Below are 13,104 nucleotides of genomic sequence, written 5' to 3'. Positions count from 1 at the left end.
TAGATGCTAAAATGGGTTTGCATGTTTTATTCTACATGTAGTGTCTGAATGTGTTACATTCTACTCTACAAGTGGTACATTACTATACGTAAGAGACAGAATAGTCTGTAAAATGTAGTTAGCAACTGCATTGGATAATTTGGTGAGAATATTGTTTTTGAGTGTGGTAACTGTTGTCAGTTCAGAAATGACAGTATTTTGACTTAAATTTTAAGGAAGCCAGGAAATGGTTGGGAGCTTCGGTGCTAAGCAAAAATTGGCAGTTTGAATCTACCAGCTGCTCCTTGGAAATCCTATAGGGGGAGTTCGGCTCTGTCCTATAGGGTCACTATGAGTCGGAATTGACAGCAATGGGGTTTTCTAGAAGAGTGACATGATGAAATATCAGAAATGAGAGTGTCATCTGTATTCATCTGGTGTTGAAGTTAGAACTATTTAGTAAAATCAATTTTTGTAAGCACAATTTATTTTTTGATGCTGATCATTGTTGCATGGTAGTTAAATCTTTTCACAATGTGAAGGGGTAATCTATAATAGTATGAAAGCATTTGTGAGATATTGCTATTCCCTTTATTTTTTGGTTGTTTGAATACAGTGGTATAAATTACAAAAATAGGGCAAATTCAGCAGCAAGTATATTCATATAAGAAGATTCTGAATGAAGTCTGATCCAGTTTTATTTTTCAGTTTATTCATTACTAACTATTATGTATTCAGAAGTTGTTTTAACCAAAAACCAAAGCCATTGCCTTCGAGCCAATTCTGACACATAGTGGTTTCATCCTGATGAGCAGCTGATAGGTTCAAACTGCCAACCTTTTGGTTAACAACTGAACATTTAAACCACTGCACCCTGTGTTGTTTTAGGGCAGTGTATTTTAAGATAAAAGACATGAGAATAGAAAATTTGATTTTGTGGTTATATCTTGCATATAAGAGTTTCTCATGCATTTTTATCTGTGGGTTACAAGAGTGGCATTTTCTGGATCCTGGGTAAGGGATAGAAGACAAGTACAGATTGATGGCATTTTATACATTCCTCCATCTTATCAATTGATCTATTTTCCTTAACCTTGATTATCTACCTTTTAAAGATGTTATTATATTAATCTTTTGTAAAAATGGCAGCCCAGCCTCATTGGACCTCCTTGTCTAACTTCACGAGGGGGAAAAAATCACCATCAGCTCCAAGCTGGTCCCTATGAGATGGTGGTCAGACATACTTCCTCTCTCCAACCATTTTACCAATTCTGACACCAACTACCCATCCTATGGCACTCTGTGCTTCTCTGCTGGATTTGATATTCATTGCAATGGCCACACAGAACTCACAGACCATACTCACAGTTATGCGGTATGTTAGGGAAGTTAAGACGTTATAATTCAGGATCAGAAGCAACTTAGAATGTAGTTCTTTGATCAGGAGAGCTTTTCAGCTGTGCCTGCAGGCAGGACTTTCTCTCTCTGCTCCTAGGCCCAGCCTCTGCCCAGCTCGGGCCTGTGTTTCAAAGCTGTTTAGTTGTCTCTGTAAATGCCGAGAGACACCCTGCTCTACCAGAAGCCTCTGCCTGAAGGCACTCAGCTCTCACACTCCGTGAGTCAACAAGCCTAGCTCCGTCAAATGCCTGGAAGCAACCCACTCTGCCAGGAAGCTTTGTGCCAGAAGACTTTCAGTCCTCTTGCTCCATGGGTTGGGACACCCACTGTTGTTGCCTTGTTCCATTGGCTGGGAAGCTGACTGTGCGGTCTCATGCCAGTCTTCTGGTTCTGCTGCTGAGGTTTCTCTGCTGCTCCACTCTTACAGCTCTTTCTCTCTGTCTCCTGAGTCTTGAAAGGATGTGCTCTACTCTTGGCTCTTTGCTTAGATACCAAGAGGGGCAGCTTGCTACTTGCCTCTTAAAGAGTAGGTTTTAATTTTGGTAAAAGGTATGAGTTCTAACTCCACTTTCAAGCAGTGTGATTTTAGTCATGATAGGATAGTTGTGACAATTGAATTAAATAATGAATGTAAAAGAGCTTAGTCAACACCTTTGCTAAGCCAGTCACCAGAAAGTTGTGTTATGATTGGTTTTCAGACCCATCAGGATCCACTCCCCTGGAGCTATAGAATGAGTCATGGTGATTCACAAGCCCATGTAGGGAAGTGACACATCAACAAAAGTGAAGTTCTTTTATGTAGGAACGAAAGGATTGATGGCAGTAGATGCATGTTGTTTGGCGACCAACAAGTTTGCTATAGAAGTTGAGAGTTGCCTTTGTGCCTCAGTTTTCCATTTCTGTCATATGCAAGAAACAAAACAAAAACACTCTATCCTGCTCTACACTCAAGCGTATTTTTTTTCCCATTGGATATTTTTTTAGTAAAAAAAAAAAATTTTTTTTTTGTAAAAAGTGGGACCATACAATAAGTACCATTTGATAACATCTTCACATTCCCCACATTAACAATGAACATTAAACATTTTTCTGTTATTTTTTTAATATTTTATTGTGTTTTAGATGAAAGTTTATATAGCAAATTAAGTTCCCATTTAACAATTTGCATGCAAATTGTTCCGTGACATTGCTTACAATTTTCACAAGGTCTCAGCAGTCTTATTATTTCCATTCTCTTTGTTCTGTTTCCATTGATCTAGATTCCTTGCCTTCTCACCTTTGCATTTGGGTAAATGTTGATTATTTGGTCACATATGCTTGATTGTGTAAGGAATTATATTATTCACAGGTGATATTGTTTACTTTATAAGGCAATCCACTATTTGGCTGAAAGGCGACCTCCAGGACTGGCTTCATTTCCAAGTTCAAAGGGTATCAGGGTGATAGTTTCTGGGGTTCCCCTTGTCTCTATCAGTCCAGGAAGTCTGGGGTTTTTTAGGAATTTGGATTTCACACAAGTGTCTTTTTGGGTTATAATCAGAGTAAAATTTTGCTTAGGCTTTTGTCTCTCCAGGGCAGAATAATAATAAATTCTTCTGATTTTCTTCCCTAGGAAAATGGATTCAGCCTTCCAGAAGGAACTCACCTGCTTCATCTGCTTGAAGTACCTTACAGACCCTGTCACCATAGGCTGTGGACACAGCTTCTGCCAGGCCTGTGTCTGCCTTTCCTGGGAAGAAGCCAAAATTCCTGCCCGTTGCCCCATATGCAGGAACACATCAGAGCAAACAGAGTTCAGAACCAATACTCTACTGAAGAATCTGGTGTCCCTTGCCAGACAAGCCAGTCTCTGCCAGTTCCTGAGCTCTGAGGAACAGATGTGTGGGACACACAAGGAGACAAAGAAGATGTTCTGCGAAGAGAGCAAGAACCTGCTCTGTTTGCTCTGCTCTAACTCTCAAGAGCACGAAGCTCACAGTCACTGTTCCATAGAATGCGCTGTTGAGGAATACCGGGTAAGCAATGTCTCTGAAAGCACTTTGAAAGCTGCAGGATAGTAGAGCTAAAAGAGTATAAGGAAGATGGAAACCATAATGATGATTAGTCCACTCATTACTGAGAATCATGTCAGGCACTGTTCTAGACACCACAGATAAAGCTGCAAATAATTGCATAAGCATGCTTGCTTTCATAGAGTTTGTTTTCCAGGAAGGGGCTGTGATTAAGATAATGATTATTATTTTGAATATGTAGTATAACGCTCAGGGCAGTATGAAGTTCTCATTTTAAGATAGCAGAATATAGGATCAAAAAGGTTTTTATATTGAAAGTATATTTAGTAATACAGATCAAATAGTATGCTGGAAAATATTAAAGACCTAGCATCACTTGAGGAGCCCCCGTGGGGTAATCATTAAGTTCTTGACTGGTAACCAAAAGGTAGGCATTTCCAACCTACCTGCAGCTCCACAGGAAAAAAGACCTGGCATTCTGATCCCCTAAAGATTGTTTGTTGTTGTTCTTCGGTGTCATTGAGTTGGTTCCAACCCTAGGTACAGCAGAACGAAACACTGCCCTGTCCTGCACCATACTCACAATTGTTCTTATGCTTGAGCCCATTGTTGCAACCACTGTGTCAATCCATCTCTTTGAGGATCTTCCTCTTTTTCTCTGACCCTCTACCTTACCAAGCATGATGTCCTTCTCCAGGGACTGATCCCTCCTGGTAACATGTCCAAAGTATGTGAGATGTAGTCTTGCCATCCTTGCTTCTATGGAGTATTCTGTTTGTACTTCTTCCAAGACACATTTGTTTGTTCTTTTAGAAGTCCGTGGTATACTGAATTTTCTTCTCCAACACCACAATTCGAAGGTGTCAATTCTTCTTTGGTCTTCCTTATTCATTGTTCAGCTTTTGCATGCATATGAGGGGATTGAAAACACCATGGCTTGAGTCAGGCTCACCTTAGTCTTCAAGGTGACATCTTTACTTTTTTTGCAGCAGATTTGGCCAATGCAATGAGTCTTTAGATTTCTTGACCCTGCTTCTATGGATGTTGATTGCGGATCTGAGTAAAATGAAAGCCTTGACAACTTCAATCTTTTCTCCATTTATCATGATATTGCTTGTTGGTCCAGTTGTGAGGATTTTTGTTTTCTTTGTTGAGATGGAATCCATACTGAAAGCTGTGTTCTTTGACCTTATTAGTAAGTGTTTCAAGTCCTCTTCACTTTCACCAAGCAAGGTTGTGTCATCTGCATATCCCAGGTTAATCCATTTCCCTCCAATCTTGATGCTCCATTCCTCTTCACAGAGTCCAGCTTCTAGGATTAATTGCTCAGCATATAGATGGAGGAGGTATGGTGAAAGGATACAGCCCTTATGCACACCTTTCCTGACTTTAAACCGTGAAGTGTCACCTTGTTTTGTTTGAACCATTGCCTCTTGAGCTATATACAGGTTCCTCATGAGCACTATTAAGTGTTCTGGAATTCCCATTCTTCACAATGTTATCCATAGTTTGTTATGATACACAGAGTGGAATGCCTTTGGGTAGTCAATAAAACACAGGTAAAATCCTTCTGGTATTCTCTGCTTTCAGCCAGGATCCATCTGACAGCAGCAATGATATCCCTGGTTCCACCACCTCTTCTGAATCCTGTTGGAATTTCTGGCAGTTCCCTGTCAATGTCCTGCTGCAGCTGCTTTAGAATGATCTTCAGCAAAATTTTACTTGCATGTGGTAGTAATGATATTGTTTGAGAATTCACGCATTCGGTCGGATCACCTTTTTTGGGAATAGGCATAAATATGGATCTCTTCCAGTCACTTGGCCAGGTATCCAAATTTCTTGCCATGGATGAATGAGCACTTACAGAACTGCATCCGTTTGTTGAAACATCTCAACTGATACTCCATCAATTCCTGGAGTCTTTGTTTTTAGCCAGTGCCTTCAGTGAAGCTTGGACTTCTTCCTTCAGTACCATCAGTTCCTGATCATATGCTACCTCCTGAAATGGTTGAACATTGACCAGTTCTTTTTGCGTGACTGTGTATTCCTTCTATCTTCCTTTGATGGTTCCTGCTTCGTTTATACTTTCCCTGCAGAATTCTTCACTATTGCAACTCGAGGCCTGAATTTTTAATTCAGTTCTTTCAGCTTGAGAAATGGTGAGTGTGCTCTTCCCTTTTGGTTTTCTATCTCCAGTTCTTTGCACTTGTCATTAGAATACTGTGTCTTCATGAGCTGCCCTTTGAAATTTTCTGTTCAATTCAATCATTTCTTCCTTTTGCTTTAGTTACTTGATATTCAAGAACAAGTTTCAGAGTCTTTTCTGACATCCATTTTGGTCTTTTCTTTCCTATCTTTTTAATGACCTTTTGCTTTCTTCATGTATATCTTTGATGTCATTCCACAACTTGTCCAGTCTTCGAACATTAGTGTTCAACACATCAAATCTATTCTCGAGATGGTCTCTAAATTCAGGTGCAATATAACCAAGGGTTGTATTTTGGGTCTTGCTGACTGGTTCTAATTCTCTTCAGTTTCAACTTGAACTTGCATATAAGTAATTGATGGTCTGTTCTGACCCCTAGCCTTGTCCTGAGTGATGATATTGAGCTTCTCCATCGTCTCTTTCCAGAGATGTAATTGATTTGATTCTATGTATTCCATCTGGCGAAGTCCACATGCATAGTCGCCATTTATGATAGTGAAAAAAGGTATTTGCAATGAAGAAGTCATTGGTCTTGCAAAATTCTATCATGTGTTCTCTGGCATTGTTTCTATCACCAAGGCCATATTTTGCAACTATGGATCCTTCTTTGTTTCAGCTTTCACATTCAATCACCAGTAATTATCAATGCATTCTGATTGCATGTTTGATCAATTTCAGACTGCAGAAGTTGGTGAAAATCTTCAATTTTTTTTATCTTTGGCCTTAGTGGTTGGTGCGTAAATTTGAATAATAGTTGTATTAACTGGTCTTCCTTGTAGGGTTCTGTATATTATCATCACTGACAGTGTTGTACTTCAGGACAGATCTTGAAATTTTCTTTCTGATGATGAATGCAACACTATTCCTCTGTAAATTGTCATTCCTGGCATAGTGGACCGTATGGTTGTCCAATTCAAAATGGCCAATACCAGTCCATTTCAGCTTACTAATGCTAGGATATCAATGTTTATGCATTCCATTTCACTCTTGATTCCCAGTTTTCCCAGGTTCATGCTTCGTACATTCCAGATTCATGCTTTGTACATTCCAGATTCCAATTATGAATGGATGTTTGCAGCTGTTTCTTCTCATTTTGAGTCGTGCCACATCAGCCAAAGAAGGTCCTAAGAAATCCTATGGGTCAGTTCTATTTTGTACTCTAGGGTCACTACAACAACAGAATCAGTAGATCCAAATTCTATAGCAAGTTGTCTATCTGAAAATTAGCCATGTTTCATAAAATTCTTATTTGTCAGTTTCCTTTGGAAGACAAAGACACTATATTTTGTCTTTCTACAGCGTGAAATTTCCCAGAATTGGTAATTATGAAGGGTAAACAGGGAAACATGATCCTTCCATTCTCCCTTAAGTACATCGATTGAACATCCCCTGTCTCTTTCTGTTCATTATGGTATGAAATCCCTAACATTTGCTTTTCTGGCACTCATTCATGGTTCTTTTGCAGGAGAAGCTCATAAAGGAAATGAGATCTTTATGGAAAAATATTCAAAAAAATCAGAGAAATCTGAATGAGGAGAGCAAAATAACCAACCTGTGGAGAGTAAGTATGAGACTGTTTTCCCCAGAATGAGCTTGTGACATACTTCCTGGAGATTTGTTCATGATGAACTTGAGCTGAAATCATGGTGTGACAGATTCTGTGAGTGATCTACCAACAGGAAAAGTAATCCACCTCTTCAATGTAAGGCAGCATGACAGTTCAGATTTGTAAACTCTAATGTATCAGCAACTCAGAAAAGAGGATGTTTTACAAAATTAAAGAAATCGACTATGAGGCATTTCTTCAGATGTTTCAGGAAGTTTTGAAGTGAATGGAGAAGTTTTGAAGGGAGGATGGAGCCCTAGTGGCACAATGCTTAAGAGCTCAGCTGCTAAACAAAAGGTCTGCAGTTCTAATCTACCAGCTAGCTGCTCCTTGGAAACCCTATGGGCCAGTTCTACTCTGTCCTATAGGGTCGCTATGAGTCAGAACCTACTCCATGGCAGCAGGTTTGGTTTTTGGTTTTCGACGGGAGGGTGGGTTTGGCTCTTGAATGGAAAACAAATGAAGGAATGAAACTGAGAGATGATTTTATGGTTTCTGATAAATAGGAGGACATGGATTTCGGTCGAGTGTAGTTGATTGGTAGAGGATGTGAGTCAGAGAGAAACAGGTGAGGTTTAAGGGGAAGGGGGTTAACTTGCATTGCATATATGATTTAAGAAATCCATGTCTTTGCAGTATTATGTGTGTCTACTGTCAGAGATTATCAGCTCTGAGTATCAGAAATTGCATCCGATTCTCCTTGAGGAAGAAAAACAACATTTAGAGGGACTGAAAAATGAAGGCAAGAAGATATTACAGCAACTGAAGAAAAGTGAAGCCACAATGGTTCAAAAGGGGAGGCACCTGAGAGAAATGTATGAGGAGCTGATGAAGATGTGCCATAAATCAGATGTGGAGTTGCTCCAGGTAAGAACCGAGGACGTACCTGGAAATCATCTATAGTAGCTGAAGTTCACATCCTCGACCTCCATGAGATATTTGGTACCAAAGACATAATTTTTTTTCCTGTGATGGAAGTCGTTTTCCACCTGACTATAACAGACATAAACTGTAACTCCTATCCTAGCCATGAACAACAAAGTTTCATGGAAATATGAGAGTAGATTCCCCAGGGAATACTGTATTTTTTCACCAATAATGAGTGCCTTCTACTTTGGTTGCCAACTTTGCCCTCCCCCCACCCCCGGTATTTTCGTAAGTGAGCAAAACCAATTTTTTTTTTCCAGCAAGGAGTAAAAAATGTTGCATAGCAGCCCTTATGAAAATACCTCTCAGGAGGGTGGGGGAGAGGGAGAGGAGCCTGGTCGGCAAACAAATGTAGAAGGCACCAATTATTTGCCTAAAAATACTGTACTCCCTTCTAAAAGTCTTCTTCTCTACCTTGCTTCTTTAAAAACCCCGAAAGGAACAACTTCCTCGTGGGCATTCCCTTTTTGTCTCCAGTTTGGCAATATGGAGACATATGTGAAGCACTAACATTTACTTCCTCCTTTTTTTCAAGTCCCAGATTTGAATTGCCCTTGCTCTGGAACACATTATCCTTTGGAGACAAGCGCTTGGAAAGACCACTTTGTGGACAGCTGGCAGTCGCACCAGTACAATCCGTACTCATATTCTCTTTATTCATTCACCTTCAGGTTTCTGAATTCATTGAGAAATCAGATTCTATCCAAGTGGTGTACTGGGATTAGAGAGGAAAGGAAAAATGGATTTACTAAAAAAATGTGCTAGTGGGTGGTTGGTACCTTTGAGAACTTGCCCAAACTTAAAGACTGAAAGAACAGAATTGCCAATTTGTGAAGAATTCTAAACTTTTCTTTGTATTCTCTTCACAGGATTTGGGAGACATTTTGACAAGGTAAGTTTGGCCTTCACTGCAGACTAGAGCTCCATGAGGGCTGTGAAAGAGATCATGGTGTTTCCAACACAGCGAGAACACAATTTAGAGAGATATTAGATATTTTCTGTGTATGCATGTTGTGTATGTCATACTGAATATGTTTTCCCGTTCCCTGTATCACAAATCAGCCTTGTTTCTTTCCTGTGACTCAGGATGGTATAGGTTGCAGGGCTCAGTGCATAAGTGGCTAGAAGATGCTACCTATGATTTTAGGTTTCAAACGCATAAACTTATTGATGTGAATGGACTAGTTTGTGTCAGGAGGTAGGTGGGAGAGGCAAGTTCCTCTGAGGGGAAGGAGAAGGAAGCAGGCAGAGAATAAAGAAAGATTCTCAAAGAACGGTACAACCTCATTCCAGGATTGTAAAGGTACACAGAAATATCAGCAATGGGTTCTGCAGAAAAACATTTTCAGTTAATGCTGATGTCCTTTTTACATACTGTGATGGCCCCTTAGGCACCTGAAAGGTTAACTGAATCTTCCCCCTTGCAGGAGCGAGTCCATGCAGCTGAACATGCCCCAGCCTGTGAACCCAGCGCTCAGTGCCAGGCCCATCACTGGCCTGATAGACAGGTTCCGCCAGTTCCGAGGTGAGTGTCAGCCCAGTGGTGGGACCCGATACAATGTCCTCCAATAATGGTTTTCTATGGGCAATCATTCCCTCTTTATTAATTCTTGATTTTGGGAGGAGAGCAGCCTGTGAATAGTCATATTTCCCCTATGATAATATGAAAAATATCTACATAAATGGTAGGAAAAGAGAAATGTTATTTTGGCCTGTATTAAATAGTTAATGAGAAAAAGGAAATGATCCAAAAAACGGCTCCTTGAGACCTAAAACCATTCATAGATGCAATGTCAGTCATTCAAAGAGTCATACAGAAAGACATTATCTCAGAACATTTCGATTTCAAATTAAGTGCAGTTGATTATGCTGATAAGTTCCTTGGTGCTTTACTTTTAAATATTTTAAAATATTAAAGTTTCTTAGTAACTGAATTTGGAATAATGTCAATTTTAATAAATATGATCTGAGAAACACGTGAATAAACATGAAAAAGTGATATACAGAAAACCAGAATTTATGAGCAACAGTAAAAGAAGTAGGTGGTTGAGGCAGTACGCAGAGCTCACTAATCGAGTGAGGTTAGCCCAGCAGGCAGAGAACGAGTAGGCCTGAAATGGAACCAGGTTTAAAACCCAGATCATGCTGAGTAGGAGACTCCTTCTAAGAAGGCATAAGCCAAATCCCAAAAACAAACCCAGTGTTGCCCAGTTATTTTCAGCTCCTACTGACTCTGTAGGACAGAGAACAACCTCATATAGTTTCCAAGGCTATAAATCTTTATGAAAGCAAACAGCTGCATCTTTCTCCCTTGGAGCAACTGGGGGGTTTGTACCACTGACCTTTTGGTGAGCAGCCAAGTGCTTTAACTGCTGTGCCACGAAGGCTCCTTCTAAGAAGGCATGGTTTGATTTTAATATTAAATTTAAATCTGCTTGCTTAACTAACATAATATACCTGGCAAAGTGTTCACCATTTATTTAGGTCTAAGATTTTTTGTTTTTTGCCCTGAGGGAAAAAAAAAAAACCAAACCCAGTGCAGTAGAAATAAGTCGTATCGCTGTGGACTTGGTGTCAGTGCACAGGTTTCTGATTTTTAATGTGCTGTGAAAAGCAATGAGCCAGAAGTTTGCATGACCTCCCTCCTCTGTACATTCTCTGAGATTTTAGGAATTTTTTTCCATTGTGTCACTAGGTATTTGTTTCTTCTGCACATCCACCGATACCCTTCAATCTGATATTTTCTGGCTAGTAAACTTCCCTTGTGGTGTGGCCTGTTTTTCCAGTGACACTCTAGATCCAGTGACTCTCTCATCCCATAGGAGTATAAAAACAGATTTTGCCTGAAATATTCTCTTTTTTCCACAGTGGAAATTTCCTTCAGTTATGAAATAAGCAGTCAAAATATCATGCTGTTTGATGACGTGAGAAGTCTGAGGCTTAGACGTGACCTTCAAGAGGCACCTTTTCCTTCTGGAAGATCTCACTACTTTGCTGCATGGGGAGACCAGGCCTTCACCTCTGGAAAATACTACTGGGAGACAGAAGTGGACAGCTCTTGGGACTGGGCTGTAGGAGTCTGTAAGGATACTTGGTTAAGGAAGGACAGCTCAAGGGTCCCGTCTGAGGACACTTTTCTTTTTTTATGTGTGAAGGAGGATAATCGTTACAATCTCTTGACCACCTCCCCAGTGCTTTCTCAGTATATAGAGAAACCTCTGGGGCAGGTAGGTGTGTATGTAGATTTTGACAGTAGAAGTGTGAGTTTTGTTAATGTTGCCAAAAGTTCCCTCATATGGGCATACCCAGCTTGCTCCTTCAATTATCCCCTCAGGCCTTTCTTTTACACTGGCCACACATGATCATGGTCAAGTCATATCTGAGGGACCCCTTCCCAACTGAAGCTGATAAATAATATTTTACTGTCTTTTACGTTGTTCTCCTTTAATGGAACATTTTGCTAATGATTATGTTGGTAGACTGAATTGAAAACTTTTGTTAGTTCAATTTTCTTTACATTAAAATAATCTCTCGCAGCACATTATATGAAATATATGCTGTGGTTATTCATGTGTTTTACGAGCTTTGTGGCATTAGAAGCATATATAGTACCCAAAAAACCCACTGTCGTTGAGTCGATTCTGACTCATAGTGACCCTATAGTGCAGAGTAGAACTGCCCCATAGAGTTTCCAAGGAGCGCCTGGCAGATTCGAACTGCCGACCCTTTGGTTAACAGCCATAGCATTATGTCAGTCTGGAATATTCTTCTCCATCATCTTCATCTCGTAAACTCCTCAGTTCATCCTTAGGGAAAATCTCTTTACAGAGAAATATCCCTGAATCCTCAGGACCTGGACAGGTCTGTGGTTGGATGAACACTTTATGTGGTCCTTTTCCTCTTTTACTGAATGAATTATGAGACAGAGGAAGCGTCTCTTATATTCACTGCCATTTCCCAACAGGTAATACGATGTCTAAGACATAGCAGGCACTTAACAAATATCTGAGTGAATAATAAGTGAATGAGATATTTATCTTTTTTGCAACAGGGCTGACAGTGGGTTCTGCTCCATATCTTTGCTCTGGTGATTTCCAATATGCAGTATTTTCACTAAATTTCATTACTGATAGAAAGAAAGGTAGTTCTGCAACACATGGTTCCAAAAAAAAAAAAAAAAAGTTTTCTGGTTAATCATTGAGAACATTCATAAAAGTAAATGCCATAAAAAAAAAAAAAAAAAATTGCCGTTGAGTCGATTCCGACTCATAGCAACCCTATAGGACAGAGCGGAACTGCCCCAGAGAGCTTCGAAGGAGTGCCTGGTGGATTTGAACTGCCAACCTTTTGGTTAGAAGCCGTATCACTTAACCACTAAACCACTTTTTACTTTGAAAAAATTAGAGTGTTCAAAGCAGGCCCGAGCTGCCGGGAATAATGGAATAGCATCGCGGTTGTATTTTGTTGGTGTTCGGAAATGCCACAGACTATTAAAAAGACTTAGAAAATATAGGTTAAACCAACGGGATAGGGAGTACTGAGGACAACGTGGAGTAAAACAGTGACATAGACCAGTGATTCTGAAGTCCGGTCCTGGTTCCAGCACATTAGAATCAATGAACATTGTTAGAAATGCAAGTTCTTGGGTCAGAACCAAAACTTAACAAACTCATTGCCATCACATAGGTTCCTACTCATAGTGAACATTCTGCAGTGGGGGAGGGCCTGCAATCTGCAGATTAGCCACCCTGATGAAAGCTGTAAACAAAGAAACATGGAATTAATCTGATTTATGGATCCAAGGCTCAGTGTATTTCCTACATCTCAGAACCAAACAAGAGCTGGGAACTATTTGATCCAATGTGGTTGTTTAAGTATATTGTTTTTAATAAAAATAGTATAATGGGTAAGATATTAAACAGAATATGGGGGATTCAGAAAATAAGTTTAAAAATTGTACTAGAGATTATTGTCAT

At 39.9% G+C, this 13,104-nt stretch overlaps 1 protein-coding gene across 1 annotated transcript; it reads left to right on the top strand.

The window, feature by feature from the left end:
- Positions 1–2,770: 2,770 nt before the first annotated feature.
- Positions 2,771–11,849, top strand: LOC135231754 (tripartite motif-containing protein 43-like). Its single transcript, XM_064288821.1, has 6 exons — positions 2,771–3,392; positions 7,061–7,156; positions 7,838–8,068; positions 8,998–9,020; positions 9,556–9,653; positions 10,997–11,849. Exons 1-6 carry the CDS (start codon positions 2,994–2,996, stop codon positions 11,488–11,490), a joined length of 1,341 nt encoding a protein of 446 aa, XP_064144891.1. The 5' UTR covers positions 2,771–2,993; the 3' UTR covers positions 11,491–11,849.
- Positions 11,850–13,104: the final 1,255 nt, after the last annotated feature.

The sequence above is a fragment of the Loxodonta africana genome, chromosome 7 (genome assembly GCF_030014295.1).
Source record: "Loxodonta africana isolate mLoxAfr1 chromosome 7, mLoxAfr1.hap2, whole genome shotgun sequence".
Classification (NCBI taxonomy): domain Eukaryota; kingdom Metazoa; phylum Chordata; class Mammalia; order Proboscidea; family Elephantidae; genus Loxodonta; species Loxodonta africana.
This window is presented reverse-complemented; position numbering and strand designations above follow the sequence as displayed.